At 42.5% G+C, this 21,176-nt stretch overlaps 1 protein-coding gene across 4 annotated transcripts in view; it reads right to left on the bottom strand.

Annotated features, from left to right (window-relative positions):
• The window catches only part of LOC111872917, a 388,527-nt gene extending 368,438 nt beyond the window's left edge, over positions 1 to 20,089 (bottom strand). For all 4 annotated transcript variants that reach the window (XM_023867228.2, XM_023867212.2, XM_023867219.2 and 1 more), the window contains exons 1-2: positions 19,510 to 20,089; positions 9,977 to 10,263 (exon numbers count right to left, since the gene is read on the bottom strand). In XM_023867228.2, the coding sequence (XP_023722996.1) occupies positions 9,977 to 10,070 (94 nt within the window). In that variant the 5' untranslated portion in view covers positions 10,071 to 10,263; positions 19,510 to 20,089. The remainder of the gene's footprint in view (positions 1 to 9,976; positions 10,264 to 19,509) is intronic.
• Between the last annotated feature and the right edge of the window lie 1,087 nt (positions 20,090 to 21,176).

The raw sequence follows: 21,176 nt of genomic DNA on the forward strand, positions 1-21,176 counted from the left end.
ATGCTGCCACTAACTCAATGATAGGATCAGAGTGAACAATGAATCAGAAGGAATCCAGAAAGAAGTAACGTTGTTTAAATTACGCTACTATGCCGCAATTTGAGAGGAGAGACTGAAGAAAACACGAAGAAACTCGATCAGGATAATCGGTGTCCCTGCTTAAATTCGAACCGGGCACATCCCGAATAAAAATATAAAAAATTGCCCGTTGATCAAGTGTGTTCTGTCATATTTAGTGTTCATGACGAAAATAATGTCGAATACTTTGTTCCTTTATAAGGGAAAATGAGATAAAATAAGACGATCATTTAACTTTTAATCGATTTTGGGATATTCTATAAGCCTAAATATCATATATTGTTCGTCGAAGGCAAAATTATATATATATATGTGTGTGGCACCTTGCAGCTTGCAGCACTCTGCACAAGAACAAGGTACAGAAAGGGTAGCAAGTTGTGTGCTCGTGAATATTTATGCTTCAAATTGGATTTGCGTCATCAGGCACTCTGGTACTCAATTATAATCTCAAAGGCGATATGAATATTTAAACATATTTCATGGATGGAAACATGTTTGCCGGGTCTCGTAGGATTCACTGCATAAGGCTGCCTGAAGTGGGAGATTAAGCCACTCCAACACAAACTCGTATTCATTCAGAAATTTTATAAGTGATAAAACACAGTGACTTTCATGAGCTCCATTCCTGAGGCGACTAAAATAGCACACGGCATCTTGTATGCAGCCTCCCGTTGAAATAACGATCTGCAGAATGTCCTCTTAACGTTTATTTGGTCATCTTTGTAGCATTTTCTCCACTTGAAACTTGTGTACCAATCAATATTTGAAGAGTTCCATCTTTTGGGATATATTTAAGTGTAGACTGCTGAACGTCAGCCAATGTTTCATGGGTAAATATGTCACCAAGCAAGAAACAAATATGAAGCCTTGAAGATGGAGGCGGAATGTTCCTTCGAAATGTCAACTGACTTTATCGACCTACACGGTGTTATATCCCAGAGGATATGTCTTCATAACCAGCACTGTGAGATCATCAAATTCTGCAGAGCAATATGTATTTTCCAAGTTTCCAATCGCTTATGATCAATCTATGACAAAATTCCTAATTATACCACCAACCATTTATTATCACCTTATTATTAGGGTGACTAAATCAAGAAAGATGAGGTGGGCGATGCATGTAGCACCCATGGCAGAGACTAAAAATTCATCAAATAAATGTTGGTCGGCTACTTAAAACTGAAGATGACATTTCAAACCTAAGCAAAAATGGAAAGATACGAAATTGTGCTTAAAGATCTAACGTTTGAGAGTTCTGAGTGGATTCATCTTGCTCAGAGTAGGGAGAAGTGGCGAGGTTTTGCGACCACTCTAGAGAATATCTCAGTTCTGTAAAAGGCTGAGAACTTCGGGCTAAGTGAGCGAATATCAGCTTCTCAAGGAACCCAGGCCAACAAATTAGTTACATTAAGAAGTTAAGAAGAGTTCTGGGTTGTAACATCGTGTGGTTAGCAGCAATTCCACCGACGTTTCGGAGAAACGTATGTAAACCAAGTAACAGGCAAGAATAAGATGACCCTCTCTCTTCATAGTCACAGTATGGTAACTCAGAATCCAGCATAGTTACATTAAGTTAAAATTAACTGAACCGTAAAAGGCAGAGGTAAAGTTGTCGCTGTACTTAATTAATTGAACACTATGCCATGAAGACATATGGGGGAATGGATGGAGGTTAATGGCCAAATTCACGCCCAGGCCGCTTTATCCCTTGAGAAATCGTCTCCCGCATCCTTCTGATATGAGGCTGGGTGGGGCTCAGAGCCGGTCTGGAAGCCGTGGAACAAATAAAATATTGCTCCTGCCGGGAATCGAGACCCGGCTCTGCAGTCTGTCGCTATACCGACTGAGGTATCGCGACTACTGAAAACTAAACATACATATCTGATATATAAATTTGCTGTAGACAACAAATGAATCTTCAGAATTTAAATATAGTTACGCAAACCACATGCATCTACACGCACCCACGCATATCAACACATTAACTCGGAAACAACCAAGAATCGCGATTTAGAAGTCAGTCAGTGTTCAGTAGTCTTGGCAAGAGTGCTAGCAATCATGATCGAGAGTTTCGCTGTTTTCCTAAATGCTAGGATGATCGTCAATGGATTCCTTTCAGATGCCCTTTAATTTACTGTTCATAACAATCCTCCACCTGACACTACATAACGTATGCATCTGATATGGCGTCGTTAAAGTAGTATGAAGTCATTTACGTAATCACAAAAGCAACTGGTATGTTACTGTAACTACTGGTGAGAATTGCGTTCAACATTATTACACTTCGTAGATGTCGAGTAAGTAGGGCCTGCGGCCGAGCCATAGCTCAAGCGGTTAGTCGCTGGCTTCCCACCGCGGCGGCCCGGGTTCGATCCAGGGTCTGGTCAAGTGGGATTTGTGGTGGACATAGTGGCACTGGGGCAGGTTTTCTCCTAGTAGTTCGGTTTCCCCTGCCAATCTTCATTCCACTAATTGCTCCACAAACACCCTCACCTATCATCTGGAGCTGGTACACTAAGCCAGAAGTGGCCGCAGTACAAGGAACTTATTCCCACCCAACTAGCAAAAAAAACCCTNTCCCACCCCACTAGCAATAAAAAAAGTAGGGCCTGGATTCTGCTGACTTACGCGAGCATTGTGCCGCGAAATGTGATGGCGCACTGTTTTCAGTAACGAATTGAATATGCAAATATCGATTATTAGCTTCGTATGCTCCACCTTGCTTCCCAAACGAGGACAGATATTGTGACACTATGAAGGCCGTGATTTACCAGTCTGATGATAGGTTTCTTCTTCTTAAATAAAAGCTCTAACTTAATGGATTTAATCTTCTCCTCCTGCCGATTCAAAGATTGAGCTATCACCGTTCCGGGACTAATGGAATTGGGTACATTCCTTTAATCTTTGAGTATCGTAATTTCCCAAGATCACGATACCAGCGTCTTGTAGGATAAGATCGCCGATAAAGGCTGCCATATTCGAGTTGTACGACCCAATTCCCCAGTGTATTATTGGCCCATGCAGAGGACTGTCTCTTTCGCTCACACTGCTGCTGTATTTTTTCGTGACCACTGAGGACTTAGTCCAAAGTGGTTGCAGTCTATCCTAAAGTGGGATATACCGATGCTGCTATTTCCCGTAACACCGGTTTGGGGACTTAACCATGTACAAAGAACCCAAACTTAAGAACATAATGCGCTCTTAGAAATGTGTAAGTTGAATATTCATAACTTAAATTTATATTTTTTCATATGGGACATCATTAAATTAGGCGCCGGGATAGCTCAGTCGGTATAGCAGCTGACTACGGGCTGGACGACTGAGAGGTCGGAGTTCGAGTCCCGGTAGGGTCATGAATTTTCTTTTCTCCACGCAGTCCATACCGGCTGTGAGGCCAACCCAGCCTAATATCCAATATGTACCGGGGGTTTTCCCCAGATGTAAAGCGGTAGACACGTGAAGCTGACCACTAACCTCCAACTAGTTTCGAGGTCAAGAAAACGTAGGTCTACATATCCACTACCCCATACGTCTTCATAGCGTAGTGCTTAATTAGTTAAGCACTATTTGACATCGTTAAATTTGTTACAATGTTCGTAAGCGCGGGGTCTTTTGTTCGTTATATGAGTTAGGAGTCGCAGTATATTAGTCCCTGCAATGCTGGTAAATACGAACTGTTCGTTTCTTGCAAGTTCTTAAGTAGATGTTCGCCTGTATTGACTCCTGCAGCCAGATAGACCTAGTGCTTTCCTGGGCTGGAACATTACCCCCTGAAATGCGGTTATCTCCGAGGAAAGCCCTTCCTACATCCGATTAGGTACTCTGGCCTGTACGAATACAGAATTACAAAAAAAAATACACATGGTAAAATTCCTTGAGCTGGGGATCAGCCCATCCCAGGGCCTCTATTGTTCGTTACTTATAAGAGGTACTCTGATTCAACCGGGCGTAGATCATTTGCGGCTGATCTGGAACGGGAAGTATTACACAGACGCACTTGAGAAACAGATCGTGACTAAGCATAATGTTTTCTCAGCTAGAACATATGTATCTGTAGCTACTAGTTCAACGCTTATGGCTTATACTTAACCAAAGACAAGCGCCATACCTCAAGCGGTTAGTGCTGTCTTCCCACCGCGGCGGTCCGGGTTCGATCCCGGAGTCTGGTCAAGTGCGATTTGTGGTCGACAAAGTGGCGCTGGGACAGGTTTTCTCCCAATACTTCGGTTTGCCCTGCCAATCTTCATTCCACCAATTGCTCCACAATCACCCTCACCTATCATCTGGGGCTGGTACAATAGGCCAGAAGTGTTCGCAGTACAAGGGACTTAGTCCCATCCCACTAACAATAAAAAATAACCAAAGACAAAGTCCCAATTCTGGATAACGACCATCGCACACAGAGAAAAAATGCAGACATATGTAGGTTATATGCCTCGAGTTGAATTCGAAATCACAGTCTCCCAGTGCTCGAGCGATCGAAGAAAAATATGGGGCCTAATCCTCACTGCCACTATGAAGACAACTAAATGACTATTTCGGATCTTCTTCCACTGAGCTTGATAAGAAATCCCGTGTTAAGGAAAATGAACTGTTCCTGATTCCGGTTGACGTCATCGTATGCTGTATTTCCGGTTTTCGGAGGTCCTTACGATCCTTACCGCCTCCAGCTTCAAAACGAAGTGATTACTCAACGACTGCCGCCGGTACTCAACTGATGCTTCCACAGATCGATGGGTACTTTTGCCTGCTTCTTCGAGTGACAGCCAATGGAAAGTTTCGCAGAATAACAGATCTTTAAGGGCTGAAAGAGAATGCAGAACATCGTGGTCTAAATAGATCTCTGTTAATTCCGGATGCTCCTATCATTTTGAACCGCGAGATCGGTGATGACGGCTTCTTGTTTTCATTGTTCTCTCGGATTCTCCAAGAAAATGGTGAAAAGTGATAAGTGTACATATTATCAGATAGCGACAGGTCTCCTTCCACATCACTTCCATTTCACTATTCATCCCCATTCATTTATACATCTTCTGTACATTAAACATAGCAATACAAAGCCTTTGAAAGACGAAATTCATCTGAATAACTTTCAAAAATTCATTTCGTACCTCGCTGAAAGCATTGGGTCCCCCTATTGTGAGAGGCAGTGCTGTTTATTCTGAGAATCATACAAAACCCAGATACACACTGCAGGCAAAGCGCAGAGTGATTTATGTTAGAGCAGGTAGCACACACAGTAACGGTTGTGTTCCAAGAGTTTCAATTAAACATACGCATAACGCCCACATTCTGGAAGAGCTTATTGTGTATTCTCTCAATAAATTCCTTGTAAAGCTATCCATGTAAAAGACCATGCAGGCTCAAAGGTTTGTGAGACGTCGAGGCTCTCAAATTTTCTAGACAGTCGGTTCACAGATGGCGGTGAGGTTGTGAGCCTTACACACTGGCCGCCCTTTAGCCCCAGGAAGATTCTTGGTACTCATTTCTGTTAGAGGCTGAGTCAGCCGCGCCATAGCTCAAGCGGTTAGTCGCTGGCTTCCCACTGCAGCGGCCCGGGTTCAATCCCGGTTATGGTCAAGTGGGATTTGTGGTGGACAAAGTGGTGCTGTGGAGGGTTTTTTCCGAGTACTTCGGTTTCCCTGCCAATCTTCATTCCACCAAATTCTCCATCATTATAATCACCCGGGGCAGGATACAATAGGCCAATCAGTGGCCGCCGTGCCGAGTGGAACCAGTTGGACTCCTCCCTCCACTAAGCGAATTTAATTTTAGAGGGTCAGTCGAACACAAGGCCATAGTCCGGCTGGAAGGATTAGGTTAATTAAAAAAAAAACACCTAATCGGGACTCGACCCGCGACCTTCCGGCTTGTACCAGTGCCCGAACCGACTAGGTTACCGCGCGCCTCCACGGAAAACACCGTCTGCCATTGTTGTGGATGCATGCTTACAGCTGCGTTGCTGGCAACAGACTTCCTATATGTTCGTGCTTTTGCTCAGCGCGGAACGCATAGAAAACAGTTTCCCTTCTATTGTTCCTTCTCTTGGACTTTACAGAGCTGTTGCGTGGCAACGAGTTGATCTAACCTCCCATCTATACACGTATATTCCAAGTACTTTCTTTCCTTCAGGTTTTCATACCAAAATCTTCTATACATTCTTCTATATTCCCCGCCTATCTCATCCTCCTTAATTTCATCACCCATATAATATTTGCGAAGAGTATAAATTATGAAGATCCTCATTACCTGATTTTCTTTGCCCTCCCAACACTTCCTACTGCTTATATCCAACAGTTTACCACAGCACTGTACTAGTTCAAGGTTAGAAACAAAACCAGTAAGTGACCAGTGTAACAGGTTTAAAATAACGTGTCAGAGTGAACAAATTAATATATGACAATGATTTAAATAATGCGTGACACAAACAAACAACCAAACAAACCCTGTAACTTAAGTCCTCAAGCCAACTATACCGACCGAGCGACCGCCGCTTGTCGGCGATGTTAGTGCCAACTTTAGCAGATAAGAGGAGTCGCGTGATTAGCGCAACGAATCCCCACGGCCGTAAATTTCGGTTTTCCTGACCGGAGCCGCTGTTTCCTTGAAACAGTTCCTCAATTATCCTCACGAGGATGAGTCGACCCAGTTCCAGACCCATACTTATCAGAAAATCTGGTAGAGCCGGGATTGAAAATCGGTACCTCTGGATCTGTAGCCAGGAGCTCTGACCACTAGACCGCAGTGGCGGTTAATGTATGACACAAACTACAAATAAAGTGTGTAAATATACCATGGAGCCAGATGGTAGCAACCGTTACCTATATGCCATTTCCTGAAACCTGGATGTTATTCGTACGCGTGCCAAACAGCCAATTTTCTTCCTAAGTCGAAGTTGGATGTCAGAAGTTGTGACGATTCCGCTACTGCACAATAAATTTTGACTTTAACATCTTTTTCCAAATTGGATCTGACAGCCCCATTTAGAGCACAGAATCCTCACTAAAGGCTCATTACGTCGCTTTGAAGTTGTTATTCGGAGAAAAGACGGAATAAAATCTCTAGTTTCTACCATAAACGACAAAAAAATACATTAGCAGACCAGTATAAAATGGAGACACAAATGGTAAAACTTGTAACATAATGACATGCGTTGTACAGATCTGAAACAAAGTGACGAGTACCAGCTTCCAAGTTCATCAGAACATCTAATTCATAAATACGTCAAACACAAGTTATATAAAAGTATAAATCAATGTGAACAAATATAAAGATATTAATTATTCGAAAAGTTAAAACAAGATATCAGGCGTAATGAAAATTCTTTAATAATAATAATAATGCTAAATTTGGTCAGATAAGGTGACTACCTTTTCCAACACATCAAAGAATAAGTCCATGAATATGAATTTGATATCTGAGAATAAGGAGTGAGCGACTTTTGCCAGTGGGATTGTACAGTTAACGCCATACATTCATCACCACAGCAGTTTGTGTTCACTGAATCATTATTACAAAGCACCATAAATATGGAAGCCAAGCCCTTCATTCCCTCAAAACCGACCACCTGATCGAGTGAACATTGCGTTCAGTAATTCCAGATGCCTACACTCTATCACATCCTGTTGCCTTTCTCTTCTGTATCTCATATTCAATCCACGCTGTCGCATATTTCGACGGCCTCTGTGGGGTCCCCTCAAGATTTTAGGCAAAAAGAATGGAATTTAAAATAACTTGGAACCGGTCTAATATATTTTATCATTAAGAATTTCTCTGTTCAGTGAAAGCTATGTGCATAATGTTACAGAATATTTGATGCAAGAAGTAACACGAATTGCCTACATAAACAAAGACCATAACTATATAAGATTTGAGGTTTTCACGGCGGTGACTATGAAGAAAGACCAGTCTGCTTGTACCGGTTCTCACTATCTCTTCGCTTGCGGATTTTCTTATTTTTCCTTCTACCCTGAAGATGGAGGCGATATGTTCCTCCGAAATGTCGGTTAACACCACATCTACACGGTGCCACATCCCAGAAGACTGCTTTCTTCAAAGATGATAACTATTTCCCATATTGTCCATCGTCCTGGAGGTCTCAAACATGACGTTTCGGTAACTGTATTTGTCATCAAGTGTAAGTGAGGAAAGTGTCCTACTCAGTTCAGCAGATAAAAAGTAGCCAGCCTCTATCACTGTAAACTGGAGCAGAGCAGAGTAGAGCAGAGCAGAAGCTTACTGCCGGCAATCAGCAGGCACGGTCACTCTTCGCATCGGGCCCCGCTGAGACCCATGGCCACATATTTGTTTAATGTCAAGGTTTTTTGTTTTCTTTTTCATTCGTTGTTTCTCCTTATTGATAAAAAAGAGGGTTTTGACTTTTTCTTAATTGGTGTCCCCTTACTAGACCTCATTCCACCTGGTGTTACATTAAAATATTGGATATGTACATATTATATACTGTTCAGATAATATAAATTGACATTAAATTCTAATATACGCGTATACAGGGACCTCTGTCAATGCAGGATAGTGCAGCAGCCTATGCATCAATTTATTTAACACTCCGAAACGGCAGTTCGACACTTGAACGGTCGTAGGCTTGACTGCCGCTATCTGCCCGCCTCCTACATAATTTAGTTATGTAATCATACACGTGCCGGTCACGGTAGCCGAACGGTCTAAGGCATGCACTGTCTTCGCTCGCTCGGAAGCCGGGATCGAGGGTTCGAATCCCACTCAGGGCATGGATGTTTGTGTGCGTTTTTCTGTGTTTGTCTACAGGTAGAGGCCTTGCGACGAGCTGATCACCCGCCCAAGGAGTCCTACCGAATGTGTAAGATCGAGAAAAACCGAAGTGAACGGAGTTCATGGAGGTAGGCCTAGGCCCACTGGGGCAGTAGTGCCAAGGAAAAAAAAACATACACGTACGAAATTTTGAACGGCAAGTACACGGGGCCAACGTGCTGAGTAGAGTATATAAACGTATTCTGTAAACGTCAAGTATCAGCGAGAAGTAACAGATAAATGTCAATAAAAATTATGAACGAAACAAAAAGAGAACTAAAGTGAAATTCTATTATATGCAAGACTGAAATCCATCTAACGCTGACTAAAGCCACCTAAGAACGTGGTTTCAGTGACCGCTAGATTTTAATCACATCCTTACAGTTGTCCTGTTCTGTTGGAACGCCATGTAGTCAGTATAACTTATAATTTGATACATTTAAGATGTAACATTAACTATAAACAACATTCAGGAACAGTGATTCTCAACTCGTAGACTCGGAGGGACGTCAGTTTCCAGCGTAATAAATCAGTTACACCAAAACTTCACGGTGTTCTAAGCACAAACTTCTCATTAATGCTGCACTATAATCGTACTTGTGCTAACTCCGAGTATCTTCTTCTTCTTCCCTTGATGAATTAGACCCTCTGTCCTACTCGCATTTCAAAATTGGTCTGAAAACTATGAATCTTACAAAGGGTTTGTAAGTTTGGATGAGGGATAAGCCCGTCCAAGGCTGATGCCTACACAGGGCTACACAAACACTGAAAGCAACGCAGACATATACCCATGCCTCGATCCGTGTGCTCGAACCGACGAAAACATTTAGTGCCTTAGAGTGAACGGCCACTGTGTTCGGTCAGAACTACGTCGATTTTATACAATTATAAAAACAAAGCAAAATATTAAAAATCTTTATAGTTCTTAGGAACTATCGATATTGATTGGTATGATATTAAAATGTACACAATTGCAAAAATACACTTCATGAAAAGAGAGAAGCTTGGGTTTTTGCTATATTGAAACCACAATCTTTTTTGCAAATGACAGATGTGAGATGCGTAAGATAGAGGATCGCTGTTACACAGAAATACAGAATGGCAGACTGACCTGTGGCATTGTTGCTGCTCTGATTATTGTTGTTAATTGCGTTAAAGAAAGCTGCAGCACTGGTCAGCCGTGTTCTTCTTAAGATCCAAAACATGATGTACTACGGTTAGAAAGACGGAAGGTGCGCAAGGCGTCGTGCTGTGAGTGAGTGTCCTGGCTGTAGCAGTTCCACCCGACGAGTGTGACAGCGTACGGCACGAGGGTTGTGCCGCTTGGCACCACTGCCGGCACATGCGCCCCATTTCAGCATCCGCTGACTTACTGACCCTGCTCCCTCCACCAACACCCTGCATAACAAGAGCATGAACTCTGCAAAGTCTACAACAACTGCTTAGTTGTTAGCAGGTATTTAAGGACGCCGTCAGGAACTCACGCTAAATTGCCTCGGATGATTAAAAACAGGAACCAGTAAATTGGAAAGGATGTGGAAGGAGACGGTCGTTGCCTAATTTCAGGTATTATCTCAGGATTTTCCTGGAGGTTCAAGACAATGAAAACCACGCAAAGTTTTATTTGCGTCCACGAGACGAAATTTGAACGCGGCGCCTCATAGAAATAAGTCAGAATCATTGCTGCCTGAGGCAGCTTGTTCGACAGCCGTGAAGACATAAAACGGGCGCCGGGGGGCAGCTTCAGTGCCCGCGTTATAAATCAAATTTACATTTATCTGATTTTAGGCCCATGTTACTGTGAATATCGGTCTATAAACCCGAGATTAACGACCGTGGGGATTCGTTGCGCTAATCACGCGACTCCTCTATCCGCTAAAGTTGGTACTAACTTCGCCGACAAGCGGCGGCCGCTTGGTCGGTATAGTTCGCTTGCGGACTCAAACCACGGAGTTTATTTTTTGTTACTATGAATACGGTATTTATGCAGTAACTATAATAAAATGTAAGATACATTTCAGACTGTGGTGCAACAGGTGGAATGGGTAATTATTAAATTTTGCTGTTTGAAGAAAATAATCCCATGTTTAGAGATATCAGAACTATAGCCTAGGATTACAGACTTCGCCCTTTCCAAAAGTATAACAAGATAAAGTTGTCCCTGTGTTAATTAATTAAGCAACATGCCATGAAGGCATATGGGAGAGCGGAGGTATGGCGCAACCATTCTTGACCTCGGCACTAGATGGAGGTTAATTGTAAATTTTACGCGCCGGCCGCTTTCCCCCCGGTGAAAGAGCCCCCGCTAAACATTGGGTGGGACACTCTTCATCCTCTCTAGTCACACTAAAGCAAGTAATGTTGCAATACAGTCATAATCGTAACTACATTTTTCACAGAAATTTATGCGGTATAAAATATATGTAAACGTACTGGGGACAAGATCAGAGACGAGGTATATCCGAATCTGCGGTGTAACAAAGGCCTACTGCATATTGTTGTCCAGGGCCGCTCCATAGCTCAAGCGGATAGTCGCTGGCTTCCCACCGCGGCGGACCGGGTTCGATCCCGGGTCTGGTCAAGTGGGATTTGTGGTGAACAAAGTGGCACTGGGGCAGGTTCTCTCCGAGCACTTCGGTTTCCCCTGCCAATCTTCACTCCACCAATTGCTCCACAATCACCCTCATCTATCATTTGGGGCTGGTACAATAGGCCAGAAATGGCCGCAGCACAAGGGACTTAGTCCCACCCCGCTGATTATCTTTAATACGTGTGCACACAGGGAGCCTACACAGAATAATACCTGAACAGTGCCGAAAACAAGAAGTAGCCGCTGCAGCACTATAGACATACGGCGGGTACCCCTGAGAATTTTAAATTTTAAAATTTGAAAAAATTTTAAAGGAAAATTTTTTAAATTGGAATTGAAGATTTTAAAAGTGCCAGTTTTTGAAAATCAAATTGACGTATGTAGGTAACAAAGATTTTGTACATATCTGACAGATATCAGCGGGGAGGATTCTGATATATCGAAACTTGTTAGCAACGGAGAAATGAACAATTGGGAAGATTAGTGTTTTTTTAAATTTTAAACTACGTTCAGTGTAGCAGCTACATGAGCGTATACACCTGATGAAGTAGTGTAGAAGAAAGGAAGACGAAAGAACTACAATAAATTGTTGCACTTAGGATGGAGTTTGTGTCATATATTGTGTAGGGTGTAACAGGATGCTTAAATATAATATTGCTGCTAATACACTTGTATATATCAAAGCGTTGTTCCGAATTACCAGAAGATCCCGAGACAATGGATTCATAAATAATAGTAATGGAACCGTTGGAAGCGGTAATCTCTGTTAGGTTCTAGGGAATTCATAAAAGGCAGTGCATTCAACAATTTATTTTTTGGAGGGGGGGATTCAAATGCTGAAGTGTTAACCAGATAAGATTCGTTACCAAGCAACGACAAAGCAAGCAGACATTGAAGACTTTATTTTATGTGCTATAATTACAGTAATTTTTAGAATGTTACAATTATTTGTAGTTACGAAATGTGAGTCTCCAATAAATATATTCCCCAATCCAAATCCCGTCTATAAGTCACTAAAATACGCGACAATATTAAAATATTATTTAAAAACTATGCTCGTATGATTTATACAGCCGTGCAGTTTGAAGGCAGCCAGACGTTTCGGAAGAACATATCGCCTTAATTTTCAGGATCGAAGGGGAAACAAGCAAGAAACTACTAGAAGCAGGCGGCAAATTTGGTTTACTCTTCGAACCTAAAGATGTATTCGACATATTTCTTCAAAACTTTGGGATGTCTCCGAACTACATGACGTTAAATCCCAGAATATCGTTCTCTTCATAGTCACCGCTGTAAGAAACTAAATGCAAGATTAAAATATATCCTGGACTGAATTCTACTGCGTGGTGTAAGGACACATTTAGTAGGAAGGTAAATAGTATTGCAGCGTGTAGAGCGTGTAGAAGTACTATTGTACGCTCTTCCAAAACATCGTTCCTCTTCTATCAGTCTACACGGCATCTCATTAGAGATGATATTATTCTTCATAACCACCGCCGTTCGAAGTTCAACTCTCCCGAAAGCAGTTTTGTTTTGAAGGCCTAGACTGCTGCATGTAACTCGTGTGCAAGAAGGGATTCTCGCTGAAGAATCACATGTTCGAAACCTCAACCACGACTGCCTAAACAGTTCTCGTATTTTCGCCTTTCATTCATGGGAACATTACATTTGTATCTTTCCTGCCCAACAACATTAAGTGCAATATTCTCTTGAGGTCCACCGAAGCTGAGCTGTCAAATATTAGAGGGGCATTTTGCACGAATATCCTCAACGTCTGTATCTTGAAGCAGGGATATGAACCTCTTGCTCTTACGGAATTCACAAGATTCACACAACTGTGTCTGTCTCGTCGTTATTTAAAACATATGTGCATAATATCTCCACGTGACTAGACGGGATAGCTCAGTCAGTAGAGCGCCCGCTTACGGGTTGAGCGACCGAGGAATTGGGGTTCGATTCCCGGCAATGACCAGAGATTTTTCTCTTTCCCACAGCATCCAGACCGACTCCGGGTCCCAACCAACCTCCAATCCAATGGGTACTGGCTGCTCATTACCGGGTGTATAGCGGCTGGCCCGTGAAGCTGATCACTCACCTCCATCTAGTGCCGAGGTTAACAATGGTGGATCTGCACCACCACTCTTCCTTCGTCTTCATGGGGTGGTGCTTAATTAAGCACAAACACAGCTTTACCATTTTACCTTCCGGTGAATGATACATTGAATAAATGGTATTTCCCGATGAGGATATGGTTCTTACATATTATTTTACGTTCTCTTCAAAAGACATGGTTTTCTAAATGTCAAATTCGGTGATCCATTTGTGGTCACACTGATTACATTTCCCATGATACGTAATGACTTTCAGAATCTGTTGACAGCTTTCGCACAACATTTAAAATCAAGAAATATTGCAGTTACATGCGAAATGAATGAGTGACATTCAACAGAGTATAACAATTTTGGCAAATGGGACACCGATGATGGCCGGTTGAGGCCGAAACATGTTGTGAAAGGGAAAGAATAAAAAGAGTTGCATTGTTGACAGAACTGTTATACGTAGTAATGCAACAGGGTTCTTGAATACAATTCTGCTTTCTCATAAGTCTTAATGCGTATCTGTGTGTATTTTGTGGAGCAGGGATTTAGAGGCGCGTTAGCACCGCTGGCTACTTACACATGGATCCCCAGGAGCTATACCTTTCACAACTTACAAAGATAACACTAAATTAGTAATGACTCGAACAAGTTGTTCACACGTCATGCAAATATCAGTAACTGAAATGTGTCGCTTTTTCCAATGTCACCACCCAACGAAGTATATAGATGCTAACCAGACTCTAAACCTCTGCTCCCCAAAATACATACAGATACGCATGAAGACTGATGTGAAAGCTTTTAACAAATTCTAAACGTCATAAGGTATCATGGAACGACGTAATCAGCGTGACAACAAATGGATCGCTGGATTTGACATGCGAAAACCCAGGTCTTTTAAAGAGAACGTAAGATACTATGTACGTATGCTGCTTCGCTTGACGTTCTGCAGCATCCAAGCCACAGTCCTGATCTAGCGCCATCACACTTTCTACCTCTTCTGGACATTTAAAAGCTTTTTATCAGGAAAAAGATTTGAGGACCAAAACACATTACAAAAAGCAGTTGTGCAATATTTCACATCCCTTGGGAAGGAGCACTACCCTGGAGGAACGTTTAAACTTGTAAAACGACGGGATAAATAAATAAATAAAGTTTCTCTTGAATTTATTAAAGTTTTTTTTTTGCAATAAATATGATGTAATTTTGTGCCGTACCTTTAAATCCGAAACGTTGGTATGAGCCTAAAGCTCCTCGCCCACTAGAGCAGTATGGTTAGCAGAACAGTGCAGTGTCCATGTAGTATGTCTCCAGCGAGTGCGCCCACTGCAGGCGTGTAGTAGCGTCAGAGACGGGACCGAAAGCATTCCCCCCACCAAAGTTGTTACCCACTACGTTTACCCCTCCAAGTTGAACCAAGTCCGCTTTCGTGCAGTCTTGCGCTCCATGTTGTACAGAATATTGCAATGACCGACTCGTCTTCGGAAGAAGAAACGATTTGTGTAGCTATGATGCTACAAGAGGATCAGCCAAAGCGAATATGGGTGCACGATATTAACAAGAAAAGAAACGAATTCGGAGAGTTCCACACGATATTTCACGACCTAACTGAAGACGATAAGAAGTTTTTTATCTACTTTCGCATGAGCTATGCCAAATTTTGTGAGCTATTATTAGCAATAGAGCCACGCATAGAGAAGAGGAACACGAAAGAGTAGTAGTAGTAGTAGTAGTAGTAGTAGTAGTAGTAGTAGTAGTAGTAGTAGCAGCAGCAAAGTAGTACCTAACTATACTGTTTGTACACGGAAGGTACAGGTACAGTTGTCCCTGTGCTCAACGAATGAAAGCACGACGCCATTAAAGGCTTATGGGGGAGTGGATGTATAGATCCACATTTTCTTGACCCTACCGGGACTCGAACTCTGACCCCTCGGTCGTCCAGCCCGTAGGCAGTCGCTATACCTACTACGCTACCGGGGCTCACGTGCATGGGAAGCCTACTGTAGACCGTGGGTTAAAACATTATATATGCAATTTGTTTTCATTCATGTATTGCATACTAATTATTAGTCTACCTGATTCGTTCAGCGTTTCGCCAATCTCCGTCCAAGCGTTTTCTCTTCTCATGCTGTCATAATAGTAGGCATGACTGCAGTCGTAGAGGATATTGTACTCTTGTACAGTGGAGATTAATCTTTCCTCGAACGCCATGTCTTGCCTCATTGACACTCAACCCAGGAATGACAAAGCGTTTTGGTAGGTGGAAGGGGGATGCGGCGTGCCGCCATGACACTGCCGTGCAGAATGTTTGCCCCTTCGCGCAACGGAGACGATACTATACTACACTATACCATACTGTACTATACTGGCACGACCCTACTCTAGTGGGCGCACTTCCATTTAAATACACGGAGAGCAATGCGTCTGCAGCCTTCGCTCTGCACTGCGCGCGTACGACACTGTGCTAGTGGGCGAGGACCTTAAGAGATCAAGAAACATGATACCTCAAATTTCAGCGCTGAAGCTGGAAGCAGTAATTTTCTCTGAAATATATTCGTAGATACCCGCTAAGCTGAAAGAATTCTAGTCTTACAACGTCTCTGTAGAATGATTAACTGTGCTCGAGACTTTGATTAGTTTATGTAGAAGCTGTAACAGATAGCAGCTCGACTGACAAATTTCTCAGTTAAGGTCCTCGCCCACTAGAACAGTGTCGTATCCGCGCAGTGCAGAGCGCAAGCTGCAGACGCATTGCTCTCCGTGTATTTAAATGGAAGTGCGCCCACTAGAGTAGGGTCGTGCCAGTATAGTACAGTATAGTGTAGTATAGTATCGTCTCCGTTGCTCGAAGGGGCAAACATTCTGCACGGCAGTGTCATGGCGGCACGCCGCATCCCCCTTCCACCTACCAAAACGCTTTGTCATTCCTGGGTTGAGTGTCAATGAGGCAAGACATGGCGTTCGAGGAAAGATTAATCTCCACTGTACAAGAGTACAATATCCTCTACGACTGCAGTCATGCCTACTATTATGACAGCATGAGAAGAGAAAACGCTTGGACGGAGATTGGCGAAACGCTGAACGAATCAGGTAGACTAATAATTAGTATGCAATACATGAATGAAAACAAATTGCATATATAATGTTTTAACCCACGGTCTACAGTAGGCTTCCCATGCACGTGAGCCCCGGTAGCGTAGTAGGTATAGCGACTGCCTACGGGCTGGACGACCGAGGGGTCAGAGTTCGAGTCCCGGTAGGGTCAAGAAAATGTGGATCTATACATCCACTCCCCCATAAGCCTTTAATGGCGTCGTGCTTTCATTCGTTGAGCACAGGGACAACTGTACCTGTACCTTCCGTGTACAAACAGTATAGTTAGGTACTACTTTGCTGCTGCTACTACTACTACTACTACTACTACTACTACTACTACTACTACTACTCTTGGGGTTATGGCCTCTCTAAAATTCGTGTTCTTCTTCTTTATGCGTGGCTCTATTGCTAATAATAGCTCACAAAATTTGGCATAGCTCATGCGAAAGTAGATAAAAAACTTCTTATCGTCTTCAGTTAGGTCGTGAAATATCGTGTGGAACTCTCCGAATTCGTTTCTTTTCTTGTTAATATCGTGCACCCATATTCGCTTTGGCTGATCCTCTTGTAGCATCATAGCTACACAAATCGTTTCTTCTTCCGAAGACGAGTCGGTCATTGCAATATTCTGTACAACATGGAGCGCAAGACTGCACGAAAGCGGACTTGGTTCAACTTGGAGGGGTAAACGTAGTGGGTAACAACTTTGGTGGGGGGAATGCTTTCGGTCCCGTCTCTGACGCTGCACGCCTGCAGTGGGCGCACTCGCTGCAGACATACTACAACGGCACTACAACGACACTGCACTGTTCTGCTAACCATACTGCTCTAGTGGGCGAGGAGCTTTAGGGGTTGGCTAATATTCCTTTAATTTAACCTGCTTATTATAGCTGCCTCATTTCTTCGGAACGAGAAGCATCCGCTGCTATTCTCCTCAGACTAGTCTTCTTACATCACTACACAGCTAAGCAGAAGTACATCAGGTTAATCGTATTCGTGACCGCCTCTGTGGTCTAGAGGTTGGAGATTCTGGCTACAGATCCAGATCCCGGCGCTACCGCATTTTCTGACAAGTAGTGGGTATGGAATGGGGTCCACTCTTCCTCGTGATGATAATTGAGGAGCTACCTGAATGGAAAAGTAGCGGTTCCGGTCTAGAAAACCGAAATTTACGGCCGTGTGGATTCGTTGTGCTGACCATGCGATACCCTTTATCCCCTAAATTTGGCACTAACTTCGCCGACAAGCGGCGGTCGCTCGGTCGGTATAGTTCGCTTGCGGACAAAAGTCACGGAGTTTTTTTTTAAATCGTATTCGTACACCCGGACTTTTTCTCTGGAATCCCTAGATTGCCCGATTTGAACAACTGGTTTATCCAAGGCAACGGAAGCAAACAGGGGGACCAGGGGATTGTTGAGATTTTCTTTGGAATTGGGCGATCGATCAGTCAATCAATATATAGCACTCAGAATCACTGAATTTTTTGACTTCGTTCATCGTCCGGTATTCTAGAAACTAGAAAAAACAACGTTTAGAAAACTGGATCTGTGTCCATCCTCAGATGAGGGGGCGAGACATTCACTTGGGTCCCTTAGAAAGAGCTAACCTCTGTCACTGGAAACAAATCTAGTTTCCGAAACGTTCTTTCATAGTTTCTAGAATACAGGACGACGGATAAAGTAAAAAAACCCAGTGATTCTGTTACACACCATAGCCAGAACCAATTAGAATCAACAAATGTATAGACTAAAAAAAAAACCGAAACACAACAAACACTAAAAAATAAAAGAATGTAACTTTCCATTCGTACTTACGGTATCCTGAGGATGAGCACTATGGCTCTTTTTTTTTATCCTTTCGGATTACGGGCTGGAATTAACAAATTTACGTTTTGGCGCCATTTTTGTTCTGATAGGAAAACTGTGACATTACTGAACGGTCCTGTATATATTATTCATTTTATTTTTTAAGATAATTTTTAAAATTATATATGTACGTATATGTTTGAAGTTTAAAATTCAGATTTTTTTCTGCAAATCACAAAAATGGTATGTCGGAAAGTCTAGGAGTAAAAATGTAAATATGTTCACTATATCTTTAATTATTTTGCTAACCTCCAGTGGCAGAATGTGGAATTAATCACATCACAGCAATCCGAACCAGTGACCGAGCGTCACTGATTTCAACCAGACTATAGCGTGTAGCGTGTGAACTGCTAAACATTTCTATCACAGCGACAGAACTCGTATCTCTCAAACAAACCGGCCAACCAGGCCGCTGAAGATAAACAGTTCCTATATATTTCATACTTTACATCTTCGCATAAAGAACATGACCTGATGACACATAATTCTGGCACGTATTTAACATAAATTTCTGATTCACTTATAAAAATTACTGAGATTGATATAAATGTTTGGACAAATTAACTGAATGCCAGTATAAAGAAAGGCGTCGTTTTGTTCTGGGGCCTGTGTGGGTGCTGCCTTCATAAAAAAGGCAAAGCTATCCATGCAAGAGGCCGCGAAGTCCCACAGAATTGTGAGACGTCGAGTTCTTCGTACCGAGTGAAATCGGAGATGCACTGGAAAAAGAGGTGGTTGTTGATAATATCCTTGACAGCCTCTTCCCGCCTTCCTCTGCACAAGCATATGTGTGTGTGTGTGTGTGTAACCTTCAACGTACGATGTTAGATAGCTGTGTTGACTGAGTATCCATGTTATCTTACTGAATAATTAAAAGCGAATAACAATTGTCAGTATGCTGACACCGAACCTACTAGTTACAAATACGATGAATAATTATTTTCTTAAAATAATAAGTTATTACTACCAACCCTGAAATACTGATGCTACTACTTACCAGGTTTGGTTCTGAGCGTCTTGAAGAAATTATGCTTCGCAAGAATCTGTCAGCTTTCTCAAACAGCATTATTATAAAATAGAACAAATCATAACTTCCTATGATTTCATAAATTAGTTCAGTTCATGGCTGCAGACTGTTTTAATCCCCTATTTTTCTTTCTTCCAAAAGCAATTTGCAGTTAATATCCACGTTGAGTTATCCAACTAGTTTCTTTATCCCCTCTTCTCTCATATTTATTATGACACCAACCGCTTTTATGGTTATATAACACTTCACACTTTTCTTACAATTTCAGAAAATTATTAACTCACGTCATTATTTCACTTGTCACTCATTCTGTAAGCATTCGCCAACAGTAAACTTTGTTGCATCTCATGAATACGGGCAAATTAACAGCTCTTTCATACGTTCAATTTGGCAACATCAAGCAACAGCTAGGACGTTCTTAAGTCTGATCAGTCAAGTAACAAGTTTAAGTGATTTCTACTCTCGTGAAACTTGGAACAGCCTCTCTAAAACACCTGAATCGAGCTAGAAATTCTGTCACATTAATCACACCTCACTTGTATCACTTCTGTTCAAAGACTTCAATTCAAGCAACGTGACTATATTTACACAGAGCATACCAGAGAGCAGCACAGGCAGAACACGATAATCAGCTGAGCCGTGGTTGTGTTTTGAAGGTTCAAGTCTCTTCTGACCCGTACTTATGATTATGAATTCCAGTTCCCAATCTCCTTAATAACCCGTCCACCCACTTCACTGTATTAAATGTCATATGCGATAAAAAACGGTAAAGCTGTCCGTAATTAATTAAGCACTACACAATGTAGACATACGGGGGAGTGGAGGTACAGCTCCACGATCTCGACGTCGGCACTATGGTAGGGGGGGGGCGGTGACCGGTTGTCAGCTTCACGCCCCGGTCGCTTTATCCTGGGGAAAGGGACCCCGATACACATTGGATAAGAGGCTGAGTGGGCCCCAGATCCAGTCTGGACACTGTGGAGTACAGAAAAATTCCTTTCCCCACCGTGAATCGAATTGCTTCATGCTAGTTCCTTGCTTGGCTTAATTTTCAAACCTGAAGATGGAAGCGATATAGTTGTGAAACAGCCACTGAGTTTCACCAGCATACACAGCGTTATATTCCTGAAGGTAGAACTATTTGTAATTATATATTTTAGAGGCATCATGGAATACTAATTTGTTGTTGCAATTTTGCAACTCTACACTGCCATGAGCCATAAATGATAATGATGACAATCTCATCAGCAATATAGTTACTGGATTGCACAGAAGCATAAATTATTTTTTGTTTAAAGGCAAAAGAAGTCCCTGTGCTTAATTAACTAAGCAACACACCATCATACTTTCTTAACCTTGGTACCATATGAAGGTCACTGGTCATTTTCATGCCCTGGCCACTTAACCCCCAGGGAACGACGCCTCTGGTCTGCAGTGGATAGAAGGCTGAGTGGCCCCCAGAGCCAGTCTGGACATTGTGGAGAAGACTAAAATATCTTGCCCCACCCATGAATTGAACCCCAGATGTCCTGCATGTAACCCATCACTATACTGACTGAGCTATCCCATTATATGCTGAGGTGGTAACAGAGCTTTGGGAACTATTAGAGAAGACACCAAATTTCAGCCAAAGAGAG

The sequence above is a fragment of the Cryptotermes secundus genome, unplaced genomic scaffold (genome assembly GCF_002891405.2).
Source record: "Cryptotermes secundus unplaced genomic scaffold, Csec_1.0 scaffold1079, whole genome shotgun sequence".
NCBI lineage: Eukaryota > Metazoa > Arthropoda > Insecta > Blattodea > Kalotermitidae > Cryptotermes > Cryptotermes secundus.